At 38.3% G+C, this 24,901-nt stretch overlaps 1 protein-coding gene across 2 annotated transcripts in view; it reads right to left on the bottom strand.

The window, feature by feature from the left end:
* The window catches only part of kctd3 (potassium channel tetramerization domain containing 3), a 66,978-nt gene that overhangs the window by 34,467 nt on the left and 7,610 nt on the right, over positions 1–24,901 (bottom strand). For both annotated transcript variants that reach the window (XM_088334771.1, XM_088334772.1), the window contains exons 3-8: positions 15,151–15,196; positions 13,081–13,154; positions 12,958–13,016; positions 9,112–9,192; positions 8,870–9,013; positions 7,851–7,935 (exon numbers count right to left, since the gene is read on the bottom strand). In XM_088334771.1, the coding sequence (XP_088190897.1) occupies positions 7,851–7,935; positions 8,870–9,013; positions 9,112–9,192; positions 12,958–13,016; positions 13,081–13,154; positions 15,151–15,196 (489 nt within the window). The remainder of the gene's footprint in view (positions 1–7,850; positions 7,936–8,869; positions 9,014–9,111; positions 9,193–12,957; positions 13,017–13,080; positions 13,155–15,150; positions 15,197–24,901) is intronic.

The following is a 24,901-nucleotide window of genomic DNA, read 5'->3' as shown; positions in this document are numbered from 1 at the left end:
GAGTGGACTCGCTCTACACAGTCTCCTTTTATGGTGAGTGGTGCTGGATTCCTGCCATTCCTTCTGAAATCCAGAATCAGTTCTTTTGTTTTTGTGGCGTTCAATATGAGGTGGTTTTCCGAACACCACGTTGAAATTGACTCCACCTCATCCCTGTATGCCGCCTCGTCCCCTTCAGAGATGAGGCCGATCAAGGTGGTATCGTCGGCGAACTTAATTATAGTGTTTGTGGGGTGGGTCGGTGAGCAGTCGGAGCTGTAGAGGGTGAAAAGCAGGGGGATCAGTGCACAACCTTGGGGAGAGCCAGTGTTCAGTGTTAGGGTGGGAGAGACGTGGGTACCGAGTTTCACCGACTGTGGGCGGTTGGAGAGGAAGTCCATTATCCAGTGGCAAATGGAGGGAGAGAGTCCTAGGTGTGCAAGTTTCTCCACCAGGATCTCCGGGATAATGGTGTTGAAGGCTGAGCTGAAGTCCAGAAAGAGCATTCTGACGTAGCTCCCCCGGTGGTCCAGGTGTTTCAGCACGGTGTGAAGTGCTGTGTTTATGGCGTCGTCAGTGGAGTGGTTTGCCCTGTAGGCAAACTGGTGGGGGTCCAGTGTGAGTGGCAGGGAGTTTTTGATGTGCCGGGACACTAACCTCTCGAAGCACTTCATGACCACAGGCGTAAGAGCAACAGGCCTGTAGTCGTTGAGGCTTTCCACTGCTGACTTTTTGGGGATGAGAATGATGGTGGAAGTTTTGAGGCAAGGTGGGACGGTCGCCTGTGACAGGGACCGGTTGAAGATGGTGGTGCAGACCCCAGCCAGCGGATCGGAACAGTCCCTGAGTACCCTCCTTGGTACTCCATCCGTGCCAGTTGCCTTCCTGGGGTTTAGGGTATTCAGCGCACGCCTAACTTCGTGCTCCTGAAATGTGAGGGAGTTGCTGCTGGTTGTTGGTGGGTGTGATGTAGCTGTTTGTGGCCTAGTGAAGCCTCAGCCTCAACAGTTGCCAGGTTGTATATATGTGTGGTTATATACACACACACACACACATACACACATATATATATACATATATATATATATATATATACACATATATATACATATATATACATATATATATATATATATATATATATATATATATATATCTTGGGCTAGCGAGTCTGCCGGGACTGTTGTTCGGGACTGTGTATATATATATATATATATACACATGTATATATATATATATATATATATGTATACATATACACATACATATATGCATATATATATATATATATATATATATATATATATACTGGACTGTCTCAGAAAATTAGAATATTGTGATAAAGTTCTTTATTTTCTGTAATGCAATTAAAAAAACAAAAATGTCATACATTCTGGATTCATTACACATCAACTGAACTATTTCAAGCCTTTTATTATTTGAATATTGCTGATTTTGGCTTACAGCTGAAAAAAACTCAAAAATCCTATCTCAAAATATTAGAATACTTCCTCAGACCAAGTAAAAAAATAATTTTATAACAGCAAAACTAAATCAAACATTTGAAAATGTCCATTGACTCAGTACTTTGTTGGGAATACTTTTGCACGGATTACTGCATCAATCCGGCGTGGCATGGAGGCAATCAGCCTGTGGCATTGCTGAGGTGTTATTGATGCCCAGGATGCTTCGATAGCGGCCTTCAGCTCATTTGCATTTGTAGGTCTGGTGTCTTTCATCTTCTTCTTAACTATACCCCACAAATTCTCGATGGGGTTCAGGTCAGGGGAATTAGCAGGCCAATCAAGGACAGTGATGCCATGGTCAGTGCACCAGTTACTGGTGGTTTTGGCACTGTGGGCAGGTGCCAGATCATGCTGGAAAATGAAATCCTCATCTCCATAGAGCTTTTCAGCAGATGGAAGCATGTAGTGCTCTAAAATCTCTTGGTACACAGTTGCATTTACTCTGGACTTGATGAAACACAGTGCACCAACACCAGCAGCTGACATGGCTCCCCAAACCATTGCTGACTGTGGGAACTTCACACTGGATTTCAAGCAACTTGGATTTTGCTCTTCTCCAGCCTTTCTCCAGACTCTGGCGCCTTGACTTCCAAATGAAATGCAAAACTTGCTTTCGTCTGAAAAGAGGACTTTGGACCACTCTGCAACTGTCCAGTGCTTTTTCTCCATAGCCCAAGTCAGACGCTTCTTCCGTTGTCTTGAGTTCAGAAGTGGCTTGACCATGGGAATACGGCTATTGTAGCCCATTTCCCGGACACGTCTGTGAACTGTGGCTTTTGATACCTGGACTCCAGCTTCAGCCCACCGTCTTTGAAGCTCCCTCAAATTCTGGAAGCGGCTCTTCTTCACAATTTTGTTAAGGCTGCGGTCATCTCTCTTGGTTGTGCAGCGTTTCCGGCCACATTTTTCCCTTCCAACAGACTTTTTGTGGATAAGCTTTGAAACTGCACTCTGTGAACAGCCTGCTCTTTGAGAATTTTCCTTTTGTGTCTTACCCTCCCTATGGAGGGTATCAATGATGGTCCTCTGGACAGCAGTCCGATCAGCAGTGATTTAGTTTACTGAACCAAGCTGAGTGTTTTTAAGGCTCAGGAAACCCTCGCAAGGTGTTTCGAGTTAATTAGATGATTCAGGTGATTAGTTGAATAGCCTACTTGTATACTTTTTCATGATATTCTAATATTTTGAGATAGGATTTTTGAGTTTTCTTAAGCTGTAAGCCAAATTCAGCAATATTAAAATAATAAAAGGCTTGAAATAGTTCAGTTGATGTGTAATGAATCCAGAATGTATGACATTTTTGTTTTTTTAATTGCATTACAGAAAATAAAGAAGTTTATCACAATATTCTAATTTTCTGAGACAGTCCAGTATATACATACATATATGCATATATACATACATATATGTATATACATATATATATATATATATATATATATATATATATACTTATTAAATGCAGATAATAAATTGTCCTCTGATTGTTGAATACTCCTGCATCACTCACGTTGTGACCCTGTATCCTTGGGTGGGCACGTCTAACGTAATTTCATGACCATAAGGCATTTAATTATCTCAGATAATTATTCAAATTGTGTGACGTACCCTATCGTGCAGTGAACCCGGTGTGTGAAGTAGGCCGGAAGAGACCAGCTCGGTAGATTTAGGGTTGGCGCCCGCCCCGAAAATGGGATGGTACAGGTAAAAAGCCTTAGCCAAGTAATGGACTTACAACATTTTTGGGTGAAATCTGATATTTTTGTAAGATTAGTCACATTTCCAACCAAATGCTACTTGTATTCGATCTCCTGTGACTTCTATACAACTTCTGTATCCCGCTTGTGCAGAAGAGGACACGTGACGTCACACGCAAATGCGAAAGCCAAAACATATCCAGCAACTTGAAAGGTAATGTTATCGTCTTGGCGTTTTCTTTTCATGAAATTGTGTCATTTTTTTCGCCAGGACTACGGTGCCACAAAAACTTCATGTGGATTGTGATAAACATTAGAATACATGGCATTCCGGAGGGTGCCAAGAGGAACGATACAATCGGCTTCATAACGGGCCTCATAAATCGTACATTCCATCAACGGGACACATGGACATTCGTACTGATGGGGCACACCACTCACTGGTGGCCAAGCCTCAAGGTATAACGGCCCCGCCGCAATCAATTATCGTGCGCTTCGTTGAATACAGAGTAAAAGAATCCGTAATGAAGGAAGCATGGAAATAGAAAACAACGTGGGGTGAAGGAATAAGGACCATTTCTACCCTTTCTGTTAAGTATTAAATAAGTTAGAAGTAAGTAAATTTATTATTTGAAATTAAAACAATATTTAGTTAGTTATAACTATGGACAACTATACAAAGGTTGTTCAAGCACTGAGTGCATATTTCCAGGAGGGTAGCCACAACTCTCCGATGGGACTCTTGTAAGACATGTGTTTCTATTTTGTTTTCTTTTTGGTGGGGTCTTATGTGTGTTTGTTAGTTAGTTTGTTTGTTTGTTTTTTCAATTGAGGAGCTAGTTCTTAATGTATTTTTTGTGTGCTTCGAAAATCAGTGGGTCTCAATATAAAACATGAGCTATCTAAATCTTGTTTCATATAATGTACATGGGCTGAACCACCCCATTAAGAAAAAGAAGATATTGAAGCAACTCAAAAAATTGCAAAACTCTATTACAAGAGATACATTTGACAGAGATTGAACATACGAAGTTAAAAAGAGAATGGGTTAGCCAGGTGTTTAATGCCTCTTATGGTAAGAGAAGGGGAGTAGCAATTTTATTTGGAAAAGGTGTAGAATTTAAAGTGGAAAAGGAAGTGAAGGAAGATCTGGGCCGATACATAATGATTATAGGGTCAATGGCTGGCATGGAAATATCAATAATGAATGTTTATGCATCAATTGAAGAAAAGGCGACATTTTTTTCAATTATTAGCTAAAGTGATCACCAACTGCGCGAAGGGAATGTTACTAATTGGGGGTGATTTTAATACAGTACAAAATGGCAAAGTGGACAGGTACCCATCATTACATGGACCAAGTACAAAGAGGTCGAGAGTGTTAAACAACAACTAACGAATTGAGACTGATAGATCCTTGGAGAGATAAGAACCCCTAAACTAAAGACTATACTTTCTATTCAAACCCTCATGGCAGCTATTCAAGGATTGATTTATTCTACATTTCAAGACAACATATGCATACAGTAGTGGAGTGTGGTATAGAAAATATTACTATAAGTGACCATGCTCCAATTACTTTAAAATTTATTTTGGACAATGAATCACATTTTAGGTATTGGAGGATGAACGTGTCTCTCCTCTCAGATAAAAATGTAGAACAAGAAATAAAGCAGTGTATAAAGGAATATTTTCAAATCAATGACAACGGGGAGGTTTCTCCATCAATATTAGGGAGGGAGGTAAGCTGTAATAAGGGGGAAAATAATTGAAATATCTTCTCGACTGAAACGAGCCCGATTAAATAATCAAAAGGAATTGGAGGATAAGATTACGGAACTAGAAGCAGAACATAAAATAACGCTAAATGAATCCAGATTGCAGGTATTAAAAACAACAAGAGGCACATTAGATGAACATCTAACAAATAAGGCAGAAGGGGCTTTGCGTTTTCTGAATCAGAGACATTATGAAATGGGCAATAGAGCCAGTCGGTTACTAGCCTTTCAACTTAGAAAAGCCCAAACAGCCTATTTCTAAACAATGTTTAGCAAAACCCAAAGGTCATGCAGAAGCGTTTGCAGATTATTATAAAGATTTATACAATGATTCAGAAAATGATTTGGATAACTGCACGGCACAAAACTTTTTGGAAAAACTACATTTCCCAACTCTATCAGGAGGGGACATTAGAAATTATTCACCCCATTACACAACAGGAAATACAGGATACAATAAAATGAAATTATCTGAATTTATATAGAGCTTTTCAAGTCAATGACTTCCCAAAGCGCTTTACAATGTGCTCTACATTTCCCAATAGCGGCCTTGTATTGCAGCCATGTAAGACGCTAACCTGCTTATTGGGGGTATTAGGGGTTCAGTGTCTTACCCAAGGACACTTCGGCATGTAACACGGACAAGCCGGGATTCGAACTGGGATCCCTTGATCCCAAGACGAGCGCTCTACCTCCTGAGCTACTGCCGCCCCAAAAAACCTTAAAAATAAATGAATCACCAGGAACGGATGGATTCCCAGGGGTGTTGTACAAAAGCTTTAAAGAAGAATTAACACCAGTACTACAAAATGTATTTCACTATGCGCTAAGAAAAGGAAATCCCCCAAATCGTGGTCAGAAGCCATTGTAACAGTCCTGCATAAAGAAGGAAAAGATCCAATGCGATGTAAAAGCTATAGACCAGTTAGTTTACTGTGTAACGATTTAAAAATTCTTACAAGCATAATAGCACTAATATTGCAGAAATTTATAGCGAGATCCATTAAAGCAGATCAAACAGGGTTTATTCCGGGAAGACAGGGTGCAAACAATATTAGGAGGATATTAAACATAATTTCAAGCACAAAATATAAAGACCAACACTCGATGTTACAGAGCTTGGATGCACAAAAAGCTTTTGATAGAGTGAAATGGAGCTTTTTACATCAAACACTTATAGCTTTTGGCTTCCCTCAAAAACTGGTAGAGTAGGAAAAAAAAAAATCAATAAAAATCCTAAATCTAAGCTTAGAGTCAATGGTCACTATTCAGACTTCTTTGATCTAAAAAGAGTCCGGCAAGGGGACTGTTTAAGTCCACTCTTGTTTGCAGTAAGCATAGAACCACTCGCAGAATCAATAAGACAAAATGAGCAAATAAAGGGAATATTAGATGAAGGAGGAGAAGAGCATAAAATATCACTGTTTGCAGATGACTTGTTGGTAATGCTGAAAGAGCCCTCTTTATCAATACCACCACTGCTGGATAACCTTAAAATATATGGAAAAGTAGCTGGGTATTTAAATAATGAGAGCAAATCAGTATCAATGATGATATCAGGAAAATGTCCAACAGAGGTGATAGATAGATTTGATTTCAAATAGACAAATAAAGAGTTTAAATATTTTCTTGACATAAAACAATGGAGATAAAAATTAAAGCAAATGTACATTATGGAAAAAAATCACTGCAAGACTTTAACTGAAACTAGATCAATTCGACAAAAGATGAAAGCTTATCACACAATTTTTGCTTGATGTCTAAACACCTCATATTTTATTTTATTTATTTTATTAACATTATTTGTTGTTGTCTTTTTTTTTATATAAGGGAATGTCAATTGTATATATTTTGTGGTTTGTGTAGCAGTATGATGGGTGACCCAACCCTTTGTCAAATTGTGTGTGAGAAATAAAAAGTTTAAAAAAACAACTCAGTTTTGTTTAAATTGTATTTTTGAAAATGCACAGTCGTATTATTGTGGTGTGGTTAAATACAGAAATAGAACCAGATACAGAAACTGCGCCTTTTAACACAATGCGTTCTATGGTCGTGAAAATACAGTATATATACCTGTAAAGTAAAACTGCATAAAATTATGGGGGCGCCGTCTCAAGCGCAGAGTGCGACGGGCTGAATTTCTCCTCATGGGATACCCTCCTTTGCTTTTATACTCCAATCTAAGCTGAATTTACAGCTATAAAATGAAATATTGAAATTATGGGATCAGTTTAAATGGGCATATTTGGTTATGTGTAACCAGTAGCGAATGGTGGGCAGCGCGTGGGGAGGGGTGTTTGGCTCATTCAGGAACAACAGACTAATAGTAAACCAGACACGCAAACGTGAGCAAAAAATTTTCAGTAAACCTGTGCAAAATTTAGTTCTCTTTATCTGTCAAATTATTTTTGCAATACACCATGCCTGGAGAAAAAAAACCTGTCTTGAACAGTAACGAGAAATGGAGAAGGAGATCGTCAAGGGGTTTAAAGTCCAGAAAATAAATTGATATGTCTTGGCTAAATGTTTGTTTGCAAGCTCTCAAAATTGCAAAAACCAAGAAATATGAATGCTTTACTGGTTCCGCAGGTTTGTGTTAACGTTTTCTTGTATTTTTTTAATGGCTACTTTAAAGCAGTGTTAGAGGATAGCCTTTTATGCGAGTATACATGGTAATTTGTAACTAGGTAGTTACTTTCAGAGCAACACACAACTTTTCATGTCAGTAATCTGGAAAGTAACTGAATTATACTTTAAATGAAGTATGGTAATTGTAACTAATTACTGTTTTCAGCAATGCACCCAAACATGGTCACAGACAGTGCGTCAACGGTCATGTTCATAGGATTCATTGAACGAGTGAAACTTACCTATAACAGATGACAAAGTGTGCGTACGCTGCTACAATCCAGTTGTGGTGTCCTGCTATGATCAGAACCTTGCGAGGGTCTGGTCCTAAACAGGAAAAACACCAGTAAACTCCAACAGCAACACACAAGCAGAGGTGGGTAGTAAAGAGTTACATTTACTCAGTTACATTTATTTGACTAAGTTTTGGGACATTTTGTATTCATAAAAGTATTTTCAAATCAATATACTTTTAACTTGAGTAGATTTGTGAAGAAGAAAGTGTACTTTTACTCCTCTACGTTAGGCTACATTAAAGCCGTTACTTACATCCCCTCCATATACTGTATGTACACGTCTGTCTGTCTTTGGGGCGGACCATGCTGTTTACACCTTACTCTAGTCTGCAATAGTGATGTGTCCAGTTTATTTGCGAGTGACACATTTTTTCCAGAGATTCTATGTAGTTGACTTTAAAATTATTGAGTATGAAAAAGGTTATAATTGTTTGTTTAAAAAAAAAAAAAATTGCACAACTGTAAATATTTGAATGTATGTTTCCTGTGTTTTTCGTTCAATGAGTTTTACATAAGAGATGTAAAGTTTATTATTGTATATATATTTATATTCATATTTCTAAATAACATTGTGTTTTCTAAGATTCTAAGTTGCTTAGAGTCAACATTAAAGTTGCTCGGTATAAAAACGTCAAAAGTTTAAATGAGTTAGACAACACAACGGCATCTTGTGGTAGAGTGAAAAAAAATGTGACTATAAATTTGTAGAATAAAAGTAGAAAATGTAATTTATTGTTGTTTGGTTGGACTTTGATGATCTGAGTAGTTGATAAAAAAAAAATCAACAAATAAGACATTACTACAGTTACTCAGTACTTGCGTAGATTTTTCGCCGAGTACTTTTTACTTCCACTCAAGTAATTATTTGGATGACTTGTTTTTACTTCTACTTAACTCGGAGTACTTTTGAGTATACGTTTTGGCTACTCTACCCACCTCTGCACATGGTTTTGTCAATCACTTACCAAGTTTATCAGCTACATCTAATCCAGGTGAGCATGGGAAGGGAGGATGAGGGGGACGCCCAACGTAGCTGAACCCCTCAGCTCCACTAGCGCCCGGATGCTTGTCAAAGTTGGAGGCTGAGCTTGATTTGTTACCAGGGATAGCTGATAGAAAAATAAAATAAAAATGATGCAGTTTTTCCTTGTAAAACCACCAGGCATAATAAGTTTTCTGCAGGAACCCTGTAACTGGCAGGTTTTACCTGGAGGTGGCAGGTAACCATGAAAAAGAACGCTGCCACATGACGAGCGATCCAGTTCTTCACACAGCACGAGGCGACGCACTGCAAACAAACATTTTATTAAAGTGACAGTGTGTTTTATTAAGTGCCACCTAGTGTTAAAAAAACATCAGATCATTGAAAATACCAATGTTGATTTTAATAATTAGCAAAAATACATGAACATATAAAAATGCATTGTTTTTAACACATAGGTCAAGAAAAATTAGCATTTATTTTACATAGCATGAGCCTCGCCTAAAAGGACATATTAGTCTACTATATTTCTGCAACCACATAAAGGCCGGGTAAAAATTAGTAAATTGGTGCATTTTGGTCATTTGGTCTCTGTAGTTTGCTTTCTTCCTTGTGCTTTATGGCACTAATTTTCTGTTGCAGTACGCCATACAGCGACATCTAATGATCGAATAGCACACACTGTCGCTTTAAAAAAAGATGCAGTTCTCAGTAGTTTTAGAATATCGCACTGCATATAGTCATGATTGTGGGACTTTTACAGGAGTATCCTTTTCATGGTGAGTATTGTGATCATTTTGTTCGATATTTTGTTGACAAGGTGGATTTTGTTAGAAGTTTTACTCAAGTGAGTGTCATTACAAACCGTAATAAGGACCTGCCTGTTGTTCCAGCTGACCCTGCTGTGTTCGATAAGTTTGAGCTTGTTTCCCTCTCTTCTCTCGGCAACATAGTGAAATCTTTGAAACCTACCACTCGTTTATTGGATAGTGTTCCTGCCAAATTGATGAAAAAGGTTTTTAACACTTTGAGGACCAGCCCGTGTGTGCGGAACAGTTTTGAGGTCATGAGATCGAACCTCCAGTGTGGAGTTTGCATGTTCTCCCCGTGCTTGTGTGGGTTTCCTCCCACATTCCAAAGACAAGCATGTTAGGAGAATTGGCCGGTCCAAATTGTGCCTAGGTGTGAATGAGCTGGTGAATTGTCTGTCCCTGTGTGCCCTGCGACTGGCTGGCAACCAGTTCAGGGTGTCCCCTGCCCACCGCCCAAAGATAGCTGGAATGGGCTCCAACATCCCCGCGACCCTACTGAGGATAAGCGGTGCAGATAATTGATAGATGGTAGGACCAGCCTAATTTTTTATAAAATCCTGCCTTGGATTAGAAACTGTCCCAGCTGACTTCAAGCCTGCTGTGGTCAGGCCTCTTGTTAAACCCCGTGGTGTTCCACAGGGATCTTTTCCTGGCCCTATACTCTTTTCGTGGTATATGTATATTTGACACTTGGGTCATTTATAGCCAGGCAAAACGTTATTTTCACTGTTATGCAGCTGATCAATGTTGTTAATTAACCTGAATATATTGTGTTTGGGAACAACGTGCTAATGCTAATCTTGGCACCCTGTCCTCTACGTTGAATTCAACCGTCAAAAATGTCGGTGAGACTTTTGACACTCACCTCCGGTGTGACAATTATATAAAAAATATAGTCAAGATGAGTTTCTTTCAGCTGGATCTTCTAGCAAAAGTTAAATTGTTTTTAAGCTGTTCTGGCCTTTAGAAAGCTATCTATGTCTTAATAGGTGTAGGGGACTGAACTGCCACAGGTCCAAAAAACAACTTTTGCTGGATGTGCCCAGGTCAAATCATAAACGCTGGGGTGACTGAGCCTTTTCTGTCATTGCACCCAGATTTCATAGTCAGCTCTCTGTCAAGATGCATCTAATTTCTGACGTGGGCCACTTTAAATCCAGGCTAAAAACGCACTTCATAAAGATGGCTTTTAATATCCACTTTTATTATACTGTATCTGATTCGATCCTGTTGTATTTTATCTTCTTTAATGTCCCTTATTGTATTTATTTCATTTGTTTTTTGCTTCTCTTTAATTGCTTACTGTAAAGCACTTTGGTTCACCAAAAGGATTGTTGAAAAGGGCTGTATAAATAGAGTACATTTCCATTGACATGGTTTAAAATCATAACATCAATATTGTAATAAAGTACATTTAATCATTAAGGAATGATTAAGGCACTTTATGATTATCCATGTATTCGAATGTACTTATTAACCTATTGGTATGTTCACTTGTAGCCACATTATATCCATATATCTTTTCGTTTTATAGTCTCAACGTTGTTCTAAGTGATGTAGATTTAATGTTAGAAGTATAGATTACAAACCACATACAGTCTAAACGCGAGGGGTTAACCAGTGGCACGTGAGCGCAAAATAATGATTGAATTTTAAAAATGCACATTTTTACCTGGAATTTAGACATTTTCAGTTGGTCGTGTTATTTAAAGGCGTTACGTTAGCGCCCCTCCTCCTCTGCTTCGTGTGTCAGTGTGTGTTTGCGCGGCACCCCGCAGAGGAGATCCGTGCTTTAACCCAGCCAACGAAACACAAGCGCGCAATAAATGAACGAATCATGACGGCTCCTCAAGCGCAAACATCTCGTTCTTTCAGAAAACCATTTACTGATGGCAAATATTTTAAAGAAGCGTTTGTCTGCGTGTGTGCGCACGCGTGCCTTCTGCTTTGCTGCCATTATTTAAAGTTTTGATATTTTCTGCAACAAGATATCATTGATAAATGGTGTGGTAGCTGTCCATAGCACTTATTTTTGATTGGAGTTCGTTGTTAACGAAGAATGGTTGATTTTGGTTAAATCTTGTGGCAAAAAGTTGAAGTCATGGATGGTTACAGGCCTTTCCACTTGTTTTTCACATTCATTTTTTAGATGACTGATAAACAAGAATAGTGGAAGATAAATTGGTCAGTTATACCAGTGTTTTTCAACCAGTGTCTAGGGGCACACTAGTGTGCCGTGAGACCTTGTCTAGTGTGCCACTGGAATTTGCCCAATTTTATCTTTCCAAAAAGTCAGGCCATTATTCAGTATTTTTGCAATCTTCAGACGAGGAACTGTAATAGTCATCCATATCAGTAGGTGGCAGTAGATTTTTATATACTTTTTATGTACTAATTATCTGCTCTTGAGGTAGCACAGTACATTTAATAACTTAATTTCTTCAACAAAGCGGTTTAAGATTGTACTGTAAAAAATAAAAACATTAAGCACATCATTCTTTTTTATATTAAGTATTATTTTATTTTTATATACTAATGATCTGCTTATGAGGTAGTACAGTGAAAATGAAGTTATGTCAAATATTTCAAACATTTTCGACAGAGGGTGTGCAGAAAAATAAGCCAAATTTTGACCCATTTTAATATTGATTGCTCCGAAGCAGAGTCCATCCAATATTTCAATCTTAGAGACTGCTAATCTTTTGTTTTTTTGTTTTACATATTTTAGTTTACAGTTTTTCAAAGGATCCCCTGCAAAACACATGAAATGACTAATTACTAAATAATTTGGTGCAAAATGTTTTCATATTATTGGTAATATATCGTGAAAAAAATATGAGGTGCCGTTTGGGTGCCAAATAAGCTGGCTCTTCTCAGTAAGCCAAACATAAAGAGCTGTTTTTCTAGATAGAGCTGTCCTCCGGGGCGCAACCAGTTGGGGGCGGTGGCGCTTTACATGACAACATCATAATTACAAGCCACCAAAGCAGGCGTGTCTGCGTCATTTTTATTTTTTTCTTCATGATTTGCGTGGTCTACAGGGTCAGACAGACAAGAAACATGGCAATGGCAACTATTTCAGCACTCGCCTGACCTTGAAAACAATAAATCCAAGCACTTTCAAGAATTTCAAGCAAGCGTACGAACCCTGTTCACGAATAAGTCAAATGCTATTGCATTAAATGAGGTGTACGTTAGTCATTACGACACCAAAAAGAAAAAAAAAATCAAGATTCTTTCTTTTTTTATTCAGACTTGCCCAAGGGAGTTATGCCGTAGAATTCTGCTTCATGCCGCAGAACACTGATGTTGACGCCGCTAAGAAAAAAGATTGAATTAGTCACTGATAATGACTTTGAACGATAATGGAATGACTTCTTACCGAAGGTCCAGTTCTTTGGTCCGGAGGAAGTTTAAGATTGGTGCAAAGGCTGTGGGGTCACGGTCGATAAATATCTAGATGAAGACAGACAGAAGACATCTTATTGGGCACTGCTTTTCAGTGGACTTTTACAATAACTTAAGCCATTCTCTAAGCCAAGGGGTTCAAACATCGGGATCAGGCCCGCCGAGGGTTTTATTTGAGATAACGCCAAGAGAAGCGCGAGAGAAAAACGAGCTACAGTTTTGAATATGTCCCCTTAATATCAGAAAAGCCAGGCGCCACTTCCAAAGCAACTGAAGGTCAAGTCAAGTCATGTTTCCCTTAATCACAAAGAGTCTCAAAGGGCTGCACAGATCAAAGACTATTGCAAACTACAGACTATTATGACACCATACCCTTATCTAAAACCTACATGAGGGCGAATGATACACATATTATCAACATAAAATATAGGTTATTCATATGCTATAGAGTAGAAGTGTGTTTTAAGCTTAGATTTAAACATTTCCACTGAGGTTGCAGATCGAATCTCAGGGGGAAGAGCATTCCACAGCACCGGGGCCCGGATGGAGAACGCTCGGGATCAAATATGACACCTAAATTTTTGACTGACTCACTCTGGGTGATATTAAATTTATTAATGTTCAGAGGAGTTTTTGAGAACAGGTCATGTCTTAATTACATGTTTACCTTAGAGGGCCATTTCTAATCTTGTTGCATGCAATGTTTCACTTTGTTGTGATCAATGACAATTAAGACTATTAAATGATATTCAATTATAAGAGATATAAACAAGCTGGCGGAAGGGTTTCCCCCAGTGCTTCATAAGCCTTGCGGGTCAACGGACTTTTGTTGGCACCCGGTCAAGCTGTCAATGAATAGAATAAGCCGACCGTCAGGCAAATGTTTTAACCCACCCACAACGTCGCTCCCTTGCATTTAACTGTTTATTTCACCCTAAAATACAATGTTTTAAGCCAGGGGTCGGTAACCTCTTTGACTCAAACAGCCAACATATTTTGTTTTTTTTTGGGAGAGCCACACTATATACTATAACTCAAATTTCCGTAGTGCAGTGGTTTGAACATTCACGTAATACGCAAAATGTCCCTAGTTCGAGACTGGGTGGAAACATATGTTGGCCTGGAGAGGGGTGGGTGACCCCAGGCTATACCTGCCAAGACACACCACAGAAAATGTAGACTCTACAACCCTGGTGGTTAAGGGATCCAACCAAGCAACCAACATACCACTTAACATTTGTCTCCCTGCTGCAGTTACTTACTCATTTCGACAGTGATTTTTGTCATGAATAATAGTTTCGAGGTGCGAGCAAAGTTCTTTTATAAAAATTTCACAAAATTCTTGAAGCAAGTATACCAACGTATTTACCTTCGGAGCAGACAGCACTGGGAGAGAGACAGTGCTCTGTGCATAGCTCCACCCATCCCTTTCAATCAAATTTTACCAAATGTTGCTGGTGTTTTGGGATATTTACAGTTTGTTCTCTGGGTTCTCATCATAAAGTGTCTTAACAGTGAACATGGATTATCAAATGAGCCTCCATATGAAAATTCCTTAGCAATGTACAGCCAAAATAGGGGCTGTAGGTTTAAAACCTTGACTGTAAACTGTCGTGAAAAACGTGCCCTATTTAAACTGGACCGTAGCATTGGGAATTTCAAAATCGTTTTGAATTCGCGGGCGCTACAATAAGCTACGCTCACGCTAAAAATGAAACAACATGGAGAAAATTTGCATGGTCTAAATTTTGTCTCCGAGCAAGATGTACTCATGAAAAAAGCCATCAATGGGTCACGAGCCATAGGTTTCAGACCCTTGTTTTAAGCCAGTACCACTAAGCAACAAATAGAACGACTTCGGTTCATGCAAACACAAAAAGCCCTGCCCATCAAACAATATTTGCCTCAAATAGTTTCCAAACAGACCACCAAGCTTATCAAGTGTTTTTGTTGGAAACCCTGCAGTGGTTCTCATGTACATATTATTGGTCACAATTTAAAACAAAACATTTTGGGGGTTATATTGAGCAAAGTTTGTACTTACTGCTCCAGTTTCGTCCCGAAGGGTGGATATTCGTCCACTTAGCAGACTGTAACACACACATCAACACAATGTATTCATTTGCATTGGTAGTAATATCTGCAACACTGATAAGAAGAGCAGTCATGCAAAGATAAAATGTAACATGTTAACATTGCTGTTGAATGAGCTCACAAGAGAAAGTGTGACAATTTTCCTTAATTTCAATGGTAACAAAGTAAGTTGAAGTGAGCTTTGATGACATCTAATCTAAATAAAAGAATGTTGATGGAAGAAGCAAAACAATCATGGGGGGGAAAATTGTGTTTGGATTGCCCTTGACAATATAAAACATGATACCAATAAATATTTTTATCACAAGTCGTGCAAAAAATAGGACACCGATGAGATAAAGCAGAGGACCCATTTTCAGTGCACCATGGGCAAAAGTCAAAAGACAAAAGTATTGGCAAAGTAACGCTACAAAAAGAAAAAAATGGCTCAGGGATGTTTAAACTCCTTAACAGTAGTACCCTAACCCTAACCCTGCATATGTGAGTTAAAACTAGGGCTGAGAACAATTTTTTTAATAATCAATGAATCGGTCGATTATTTTTCAATTGATCAGATTTTAAAAGAAACAGCAACACATTTTAATTTTTCTCCTCAATTCAAATATTGTAGTTTCTGACAGATAGAGAAATAGTGCACAGAACAACAGAATATTCTATGATATCAACAATGAAAATTCAAATGTTTGTCAAATAGCAAACACAAATACATACAAATGTACACTAGATACCGGCAAATATGTGATATATATTTTTTTTAAATAAATGATACTGGTTCGTATCCGGAGGAGAATGCCAGAACTTGGTCAGATGGCATTTTATTGCATATTGAATGTTTTTATACAGTGCTTTGATTTGCACTTTGGTGTATGACACTCTAACTTTGTCGCTGAATCAAGAGAAAATTCCACACACTCTCTTATTTGCATGGAAGCAATGTGTTGAGTGACGCATAAACCGTGTGACACCATGCACCGATGATGAAACTCGTTGCCAACACTTTTAGTTATTGATTTTATTGAATGTCATCGATTCGTTCTTGCAGCCCTAATTTCACACCACAGAAAAAGACTGATGTGTTTTCACACAGGTTTAGCATGGCCAAACACAGATACATCAGATAATATGTATATGGCTTTATCATCTTGAAGACAAAGCCACTGAAGAGAAGTGTTTAGGATTTCATCAAAAATGCAGCTAGTTGAGCATTAAAAGGGAATATTATTACTTGAAGTGGTTTTGACTTTCCTAGTATATTGTTTTTTAAATGTGAATACATCCTACTATCTCTTGTTTGAACTGCATAATCATTTCATTAAATACATTTAAGTAGGGGATTTTTTTATTGATTTGTTCTGTAATTAAAGTGGGACGGTAAGGCCTAAAGTCCGACCAGTTGAGAACCATTAAGATAAAGGTACTTCTCAGTTATATAATCGCTGAGCGGGTCGTGGGTTTTTTTTCCCTCTTTGGCGAAAATATTACATTAACTGCCGGTCTTCCTCAGATGACCCAACATCAGTGCTCATTTTCCTATGTTTACTTATGTTTTCCGGGTATTTTATACATTTTTGGGTTATTTCAAATTGCGCAGGCCATGTAACAAATTTTGTATGGGACAAATGTTTGTTAAGAAATGTGTTTTTTGTTAGGCCAATCTCTTCTTGCCCATTTTAGCTCTAATTTCGGAACGTCTTAGTCACTGTTAGCAGGCGACAACATAATTGTAGAGTTTATATTGTCGCAGTAAACTAGCAAATGTTATCCTCGGTCAAACATTTCTTTTTCGTACATATTGCCCTGCCTTCCTCACTTTAATGCTGACAGTAAAAGTTTTCAGCTTTCTACCACTACTCCAGTTTTCAACAGAACTGGAGTAGTAGTGGAACTGAGCAAGCGCGTGGATAAGAGAGTACTCAGTTGGTTTGGACACATGGAGAGGATGGATGAGGAGCGAATGTTGAAGGGGATCTACAGAGCAGAAGTAAATGGAAGGAGAAAGAGGAAGGCCACGAGTGACATGGATGAATGGTGTTGATGAGGTCTGAATGTGGTGGAAGCTAGAGCTCTTGTTGGTGATAGGAATGAGTGGAGAGGTGGTGTAGAAGGATAGTGGGATGTTTAGACGTGTTCTAAGGGATGGGCAGGGCACCCGTATTATGCGGCAGGGGTAAACCAGTGAAAGCTGTCGGGCCCTGCTGTTGAACAGAAGAGTGTGTTGTGTCACCCTGACCCAAGTTACATGGCCGCTTTCTTGTGTCCCGTTTCATCTGTGGGGACGAAAGCATGACCAACGTGGGTGCCGAGGTGCTTAACTTGTTTGGGTGTTTGGGCATTTGGGTTGGCCATGGTCCAAAAAAATTTGTGCGTGTTTTTTGCTACTTTTTCCCTTTTTTATTTTCTGTTTTTGTATGAGTTTTGTCTCGCTGTCGGTCACCCCTCTCAAGGGATATGCCCAGGGTAGATAGATAGAAGAGTTTTCAGCTACAGTGAAACAAAAAAATATTTGCCCCCTTCCTGACATCTGTTTTTCAGCATATTTATCACTCATTAAGTTTTCATATCATCGAATCAATTTTAATATCACACAGAGACAACCCAAGGAAATACAATATGCAGTTTTTAATTGTTGAATTCATTTAATAATACACAAAAAAAAAAAAAAAATCAAATCTCGCCATGTGTGAACAATTTCCCTCTGAACCGAATAGCGAGTTGCGCCAACTTTAACAGCCATGAAAGAAATCAAATGTTTATAATAATTGGTAATTAGTGTTGCACAACGCTGTGGAGGAATCTTGGTACATTCCCTGCAAAATTGTTTGAAACTGCCATATTGGAGGGTTTTTTAGCATGAACTGTCCATTTAAGGGCACACTAAACAGTAAAGCATCTGAATCGGGTTAAAATCTGGACTTAGACTTGGCCACTCAAAAATCTTAATTTTGTTGTTTTTTTTTAGCCATTCAAATGAAGACTTGCTGTACTGTGCATTGGATCGTTGTCCTGCTACATGATCCAAGAGTGCTTGAGGTTTATGGCACAAACTGATGGCCGGATGTTCTCCTTCAGAATCTTCTGGTAAACACCAGAATTCATTATTCAGTCAACCACAGAAAGTTGTCCTGATCCTGAGGCAGCAATGCAGCTGAGTTGAGGTCAGTGTTCATGACTACACTATAAGAAAGACACTGGCCAAAAATGGCATCATGGGAGAGGTCCGAGGCGAAAACCTCTGCTGTCACAAAAGGACACATTTGCCAAAAAGCATCTTGATTATCATCAAGACTTTGGGAGAAACATTCTGTGGACTTAAAACTAAATTTTTGGAAAGTGTGCAGCCCGTTAAATCATGCGTAAAAATGGCACAGCATTTGACAAAAATAACATGATGCCAAAAGTAAAGCATGGCGGTGGCAATGTGATGGTCTGGAGCTTCTTGTTTAAATCCAACTGAGATATTTTGGTGTGGCCTTAAACTGGTCGTTCATGTCAGAAACCTTTCCAATATTGCAGATTTTAAACAGTTTTGCAAAGAGGTGGGGGGCAAAATTCCCCCACAGCGTTGTGCAACACTCATTACCAATTATTGTAAACGTTTGATTTCTGTTATCGCTGACAAAGGTGGCCCAACTTGTTATTATGTTCTGGGGGAAATTACTTTTTCATATAGGGCCAGAAAGGTTTGGATTTTTTTTTGTGCCTTTATAAATGGAATCAACATTTAAAAACGGTATTTTGTATTTCTTTGGCATGTCTTGGTGTGATATTAAAATTGGTTTGATGGGTTGGACTTCCGGTGGCGCAATGAGGTAGACGGCAGCAAGGAAAGTAGCTCTGACAAAAATCACTAAAGAGTAATGTAATACTTACTTGGAGAAAGACAGAAAGGGTACAAATTGTGACTGATATTAAAGAGAAATTCTTCAACAAAACATGGTCAAGAAGGGGAAACTTGTTGAGGAAAAGGGCGCTAAGGAGAAAAAGATCGAGGGAGCAGAAGGAATGTCATCGGTCGACGAGGGACGTGACTCGGCCATCCTCCATGAAATCCGTAAATTACGGCAAGAACACACTGAAGCAGCCGGTGAGAACAAGATTTCTATGGCAAGACTGGAAAAAAGCATCGAAGAGCTTCTGGAGCGCACTGTGTTGCTGGAGCGGAGGGTGGAAAGCATGGAGGAGCTACATGCTAACACGGAAGAGCGAACGTCAAGACTAGAACAATTAACAGTCTCCTTGCTCCAACAAACCGCCAAACTAGCATCAAAGTGTGAGGACTTGGAGTCGAGATCACGACGGAACAACATTAGAATACATGGTATTCCGGAGGGTGCCGAGAGGAACGACACAATCGGCTTCATAACAAACTTTATTAAATCGAACATTCCGACAACAGGACATATGGATTTGCGCATTGAGAGGGCACACCGCTCACTGGTGAACAAGTCTCAAGGTAAAGCACTGCCACGGGCAATTATCGTACGTTTCACCGACTACATAGTGAAAGAATCCGTAATGAAAGAAAGATGGAAGCGGAAGACAACGTACGAAGGCAAGACCGTTTACTTCAACCAAGATTACACCACAGAAATCCAAAAAAAGAGGAAACAAGTAAGGGACGTTATCAAAAAGTTAAAGGAAAAGAACGTAAAGGCACAATCCCCATATCCCGCCCAGCTGAAGATGTTTTTGGACTCAGGAATAAGAACATTCTCTACACTGATGGAGGCAGCAACATTGCTAAAAGAAATGGGGATCGAAGTGGAAGAGGACAACACGGAAACACTGCAAAAGATGTTGTCAAAGAACATTTGGACCACAGTGACCGGAATTGAGAGGAAGACAAAGGAACACCCCCATCATAGAAGGTGACTTACAAGCTCTCATGGAGCAAAACAAAGCTAAATTCGGACTTGGGGTGAAAGAGTAAGGACCATATCTGACCTTTCTATTATAAATTCAACAAGTTAGAAGTAAGTAAAATACCAAGTAAAATTGTTATCTTTAAATTAAAACAATATATGTGTATATATATATATATATTGGCATAGAGCTACGCTAAAATATTTAGTTAGTTATAACTATGGACGACGGTACAAAAGTTGTTCACGCACTGAGTGCATATTTCCAGGAGGGTAGCCACAACTCTCCGATTGGACTCTTGGAAGACATGGGTTTTTGTTTTTTGGGTGTGTTTTTTTTCTTTTGGGTGGGGAATTATGTGTGCTTGTCAATATGTTTGTTAGTAATTTGGTTTGTTTTTTCAATGGAGGTGTTAGTAATTAATGTAGTGTTTTTGTATGCTTCAAAAATCAGTTAGACTCAATACAAATCATGAGCAATCTAAATATTGTTTCATATAATGTACATGGGCTAAACCACCCCATCAAGAGAAAGAAGATATTGAATCAACTCAAGACATTGCAGAGCTCAATAGCCTTATTACAAGAGACACATTTGACAGAGATTGAACATAAGAAGCTAAAAAGAGAATGGGTGAACCAGGTGTTCTACGCATCCTATGGTAAAAGGAGGGGAGTAGCAATTTTACTTGGAAAAGGGGTGGCGTTTAAAGTCGAAAAAGAAGTGAAGGACAATCTGGGGCGATATATAATGATTATAGGGTCAATGGCCGGTTGGGAAATATCAATAATGAATGTTTATGCACCAATTGAGGAAAAGGGGACATTTTTTCAAGTATTAGCTAAAGTAATAACCAACTGTGCGAAGGGAATGTTACTTATAGGAGGTGACTTTAACACTGTACAGAATTGCAAAGTGGACAAGTATCCTTCAGTACATGGAACAAATACAAAGAAGTCGAGGATGTTGAATAACATAACTAAAGAATTGGGATTGATAGATCCATGGAGAGAGAAGAATCCCCAAACTAAAGATTATACTTTCTATTCAAACCCGCATGGCAGCTATTCGAGAATTGATTACTTTTACATTTCAAGACAACATATGCATACAGTAGTAGAGTGTGGTATAGAGAATATTACTATAAGTGACCATTCTCCAATTACTTTGAAACTAAATTTAGACAATGAACCCCATTTTAGGTATTGGAGGATGAATGTATCTCTCCTCTCAGATAAAAACGTAGTACAGGAAATAAAACGGTGTATAAAAGAATATTTCCAAATCAATGACAACAATGAGGTTTCTCCATCAATACTATGGGAAGGAGGGAAAGCTGTAATAAGGGGGAAATTAATTGAAATATCGTCCCGACTGAAACGAATACGCTTAAAGAATCAGAAGGAATTGGAGGATAAGATTAAGGAACTAGAAGAAGAACATAAAAAAACACCAAATGAATCCAGATTACAGGTATTAAAAACAACCAGAAGCAAATTAGATGAACTTTTGACGAATAAAGCAGAAGGGGCTCTGCGCTTTGTGAACCAGAGATACTATGAAATGGGCAATAGAGCCAGTCGACTGCTAGCCTTCCAACTTAAAAAGGCCCAAACAGATAGAATTATATCACAAATAAAACATCCTATCTCTAAACAATGTTTAGTAAAACCCAAAGGTATAGCAGAAGCATTTGCAGATTATTATAAAGAATTATACAAGGACTCAGAAAATGACTTAGATAACTACACTGCACAAAACTTTTTAGGAAAACTACATTTACCAACACTAACAGGGGGGGATACATTAGAAATTATTCGCCCCATTACAAAACAGGAAATACAAGATACAATAAATAACTTAAAAATAAATAAATCACCAGGAACAGATGGATTCCCGGGGGTGTTCTACAAAAGCTTTAAGGAAGAATTAACACCAGTACTGCATAAAGTATTTAACTATGCTCTAACAAAAGGAGATCCCCCCAAATCATGGTCGGAAGCCATCATAACAGTCTTGCACAAAGAAGGAAAAGACCCAATATTGTGTGAAAGCTATAGACCAGTTAGTTTACTTTGTAATGACCTAAAAATTCTTACAAGCATACTGGCAAAAAGAATGCAGAAATTTATAGCGAAATTAATTAGAAATGATCAAACAGGGTTTATTCCGGGAAGGCAGGGTGCAAACAATATTAGGAGGATACTAAACATAATTACGAGCACAAAATCTAAGACCCAACCCTCGATGTTACTGAGCTTGGATGCACAAAAAGCTTTCGATGGGGTGAAATGGAGCTTCTTACATCAATCACTTATAGCTTTTGGCTTCCCTCAAATATTTGTTGAATGGGTGAAAATAATCTATAAAAACCCTAAATCTCGTCTTAGAGTAAATGGTCACTGTTCAGATTTCTTTGATATCAAAAGAGGAGTCCGGCAAGGGGATTGTTTAAGCCCACTCTTGTTTGCAATAAGCATAGAACCACTCGCAGAATCAATTAGACAAAATGAGCAAATAAGGGGGATATTTGATGAAGGAGGAACAGAACATAAAATATCATTGTTTGCAGACGACCTGTTGGTAATGCTGAAGGAACCTTCGTTATCAATACCACCACTGTTGGAGAGCCTTAAAATATATGGAGAAGTAGCTGGGTATTCAAATAATGAGAGCAAATCAATAGCAATGATGATATCAGGAAAATGTCCAACAGAGGTGATTGAAAGATTTGATTTTAAATGGACAAATAAAGGGTTTAAATATTTGGGGGTGACCATTACACCACATTCCACACAGCTGTTTGATGCAAATTATGGAATGTTGATAAAAGAAATAAGGAAAGATTTGGAAAAATGGGAAATTTTGCCCTTAAGTCTTATCGGAAGGATAGAAACAATTAGAATGAACATATTACCAAGACTATTATTTCTGTTTCAATCCCTTCCAATTCTGATTCCGGCATCCACATTTAAAATGTTAAATAAATTGATAACAAAATTCCTTTGGCAAAACAAGAAACCTAGAATAAAATACAAAACCCTGTTAGCTCCTAAAGAAAAAGGGGGCCTAGACCTACCCAATATTAAATATTACTATTGGGCGGCTCAAATTAAAGCACTCATCTTGTGGATTACTACAGACAAAGATACGATATGGGTGGACATGGAGCAGCGATCTTGTCCAAATATGCCTGTGGAATCGTTACCATACATATCAGTCACGAGGTGGAAGAAACTAAAAATCCAGAATGAATGGATTAAAGGAACGATTAAAACTTGGTCAACAATACAAAAAAAATTTAAAATATCAAGATCTGTGAATAGGGCTACCAAAATAGCGAAAAACCCAGACTTTAAACCTGGGGCTATGGAGGTAGGGTTTCAAAAATGGGCCCAAAAAGGACTGAAGTTGATTACCCAAGTATTGGAAGCACAGGCAATGAAATCATTCGAACAACTCCAACAAGAATTTGACCTACCCAGAAATGATTTTTACAAATATTTGCAACTAAGGCATTACCTCCAGAAACACGAGGAATGGGGGAAAATATGTAAGGAGCCAACTAAGGTAGAGGAATTATTAATATCATATACAAAAGGACAATGAAATGATCTGAAATGATCTGCATTTATATAGCGCTTTTCAAGTCAATGACTTCCCAAAGCGCTTTACATTGTGCTTCACATTTCCCAATAGCGGCCGTGATCTGTGCAGCCATGTAAGGCGCTAACCTGCTTATTGGGGGTATTGGGGATTCAGTGTCTTACCCAAGAACACTTCGGCATGTAACACGGACAAGCCGGGATTCGAACTGGGATCCCTTAATCCTAAAACGATCGCTCTACCTCCTGAGCTACTGCCGCCCAATCAATAAAGGGGGTTATATCAAAACTATATAAAGCCCTGAGAATGGATCTCAGTAATGAGGACATGGCAGTTAAGGAAAAATGGGAACAAGAAACTAATGTAGCGATAAAAGACAACGAATGGGAAAAAACATTGAAAGAGGGACACAAAATAACCAACAGCCCGACATGGAGGGAGTTTGAATGGAAAGTAAAAATGCGATTCTTCTATACACCCTCTATCACTTCAAAATATAAAAATACCTCAAATCTATGTTGGCGTAACTGTGGGGGGGTCGGAGACTTTACGCATATTTTCTGGAATTGCCCTGTAATATTAAATTTTTGGAGAAGTATCCAGAGAGAAATAAAATTAATTACTGGCTGGGAGTTGCGGTTGGACCCAAAGGCTTACATAATAGGAATTTTGCCAGAAGAATTACTATCTGGTCAACAGAAATATATACTAAGGGTAATGCTTCTGGTAGCAAAGAAAATGATCACAGTGTCCTGGCTGAAACCACAACCCCCTGACATAAAACAATGGAGAGACAAATTAAAGCAAATGTACATTATGGAAAAAATCACTGCAAGACTTCAACTGAAACTTGACCAATTCGAGAAAAGATGGAAGCCTATCACACAAATTTTACTTGATGTCTAATCACCTCCCCCTATTTATTATGTTTTTTTTTTTTTTTTTTTTTTTTGGGTGTATATTTTTATCTATTATTTTTTTTATATATTTCTTTTTGTATGGATGTATTGTATGAACATTTATTCTTCTTTTCTATTAATAGTATTTTTTCTTCTTTATTGTTCCTTCTGTTAGTGTGTCAAGTGTATATATTTTGTGTTGATGTAAGATGGTGGAATCAAACCTCTGTCAAAATTGGTGTGAGAAATAAAAAGTAAAAAAAAAAAAAATTGGTTTGATGATCTAATACCTTTGTGAGAAACAAATCTGCAAAAAAAACAGAAATCAGGAAG

This window comes from Urocampus carinirostris, chromosome 4, assembly GCF_059441175.1.
Source record: "Urocampus carinirostris isolate Australia breed hairy pipefish chromosome 4, RoL_Ucar_1.0, whole genome shotgun sequence".
Taxonomy (NCBI): domain Eukaryota; kingdom Metazoa; phylum Chordata; class Actinopteri; order Syngnathiformes; family Syngnathidae; genus Urocampus; species Urocampus carinirostris.
The sequence above is the reverse complement of the archived record's forward strand: the minus strand, read 5'-3'. Positions and strand labels throughout refer to the sequence as shown.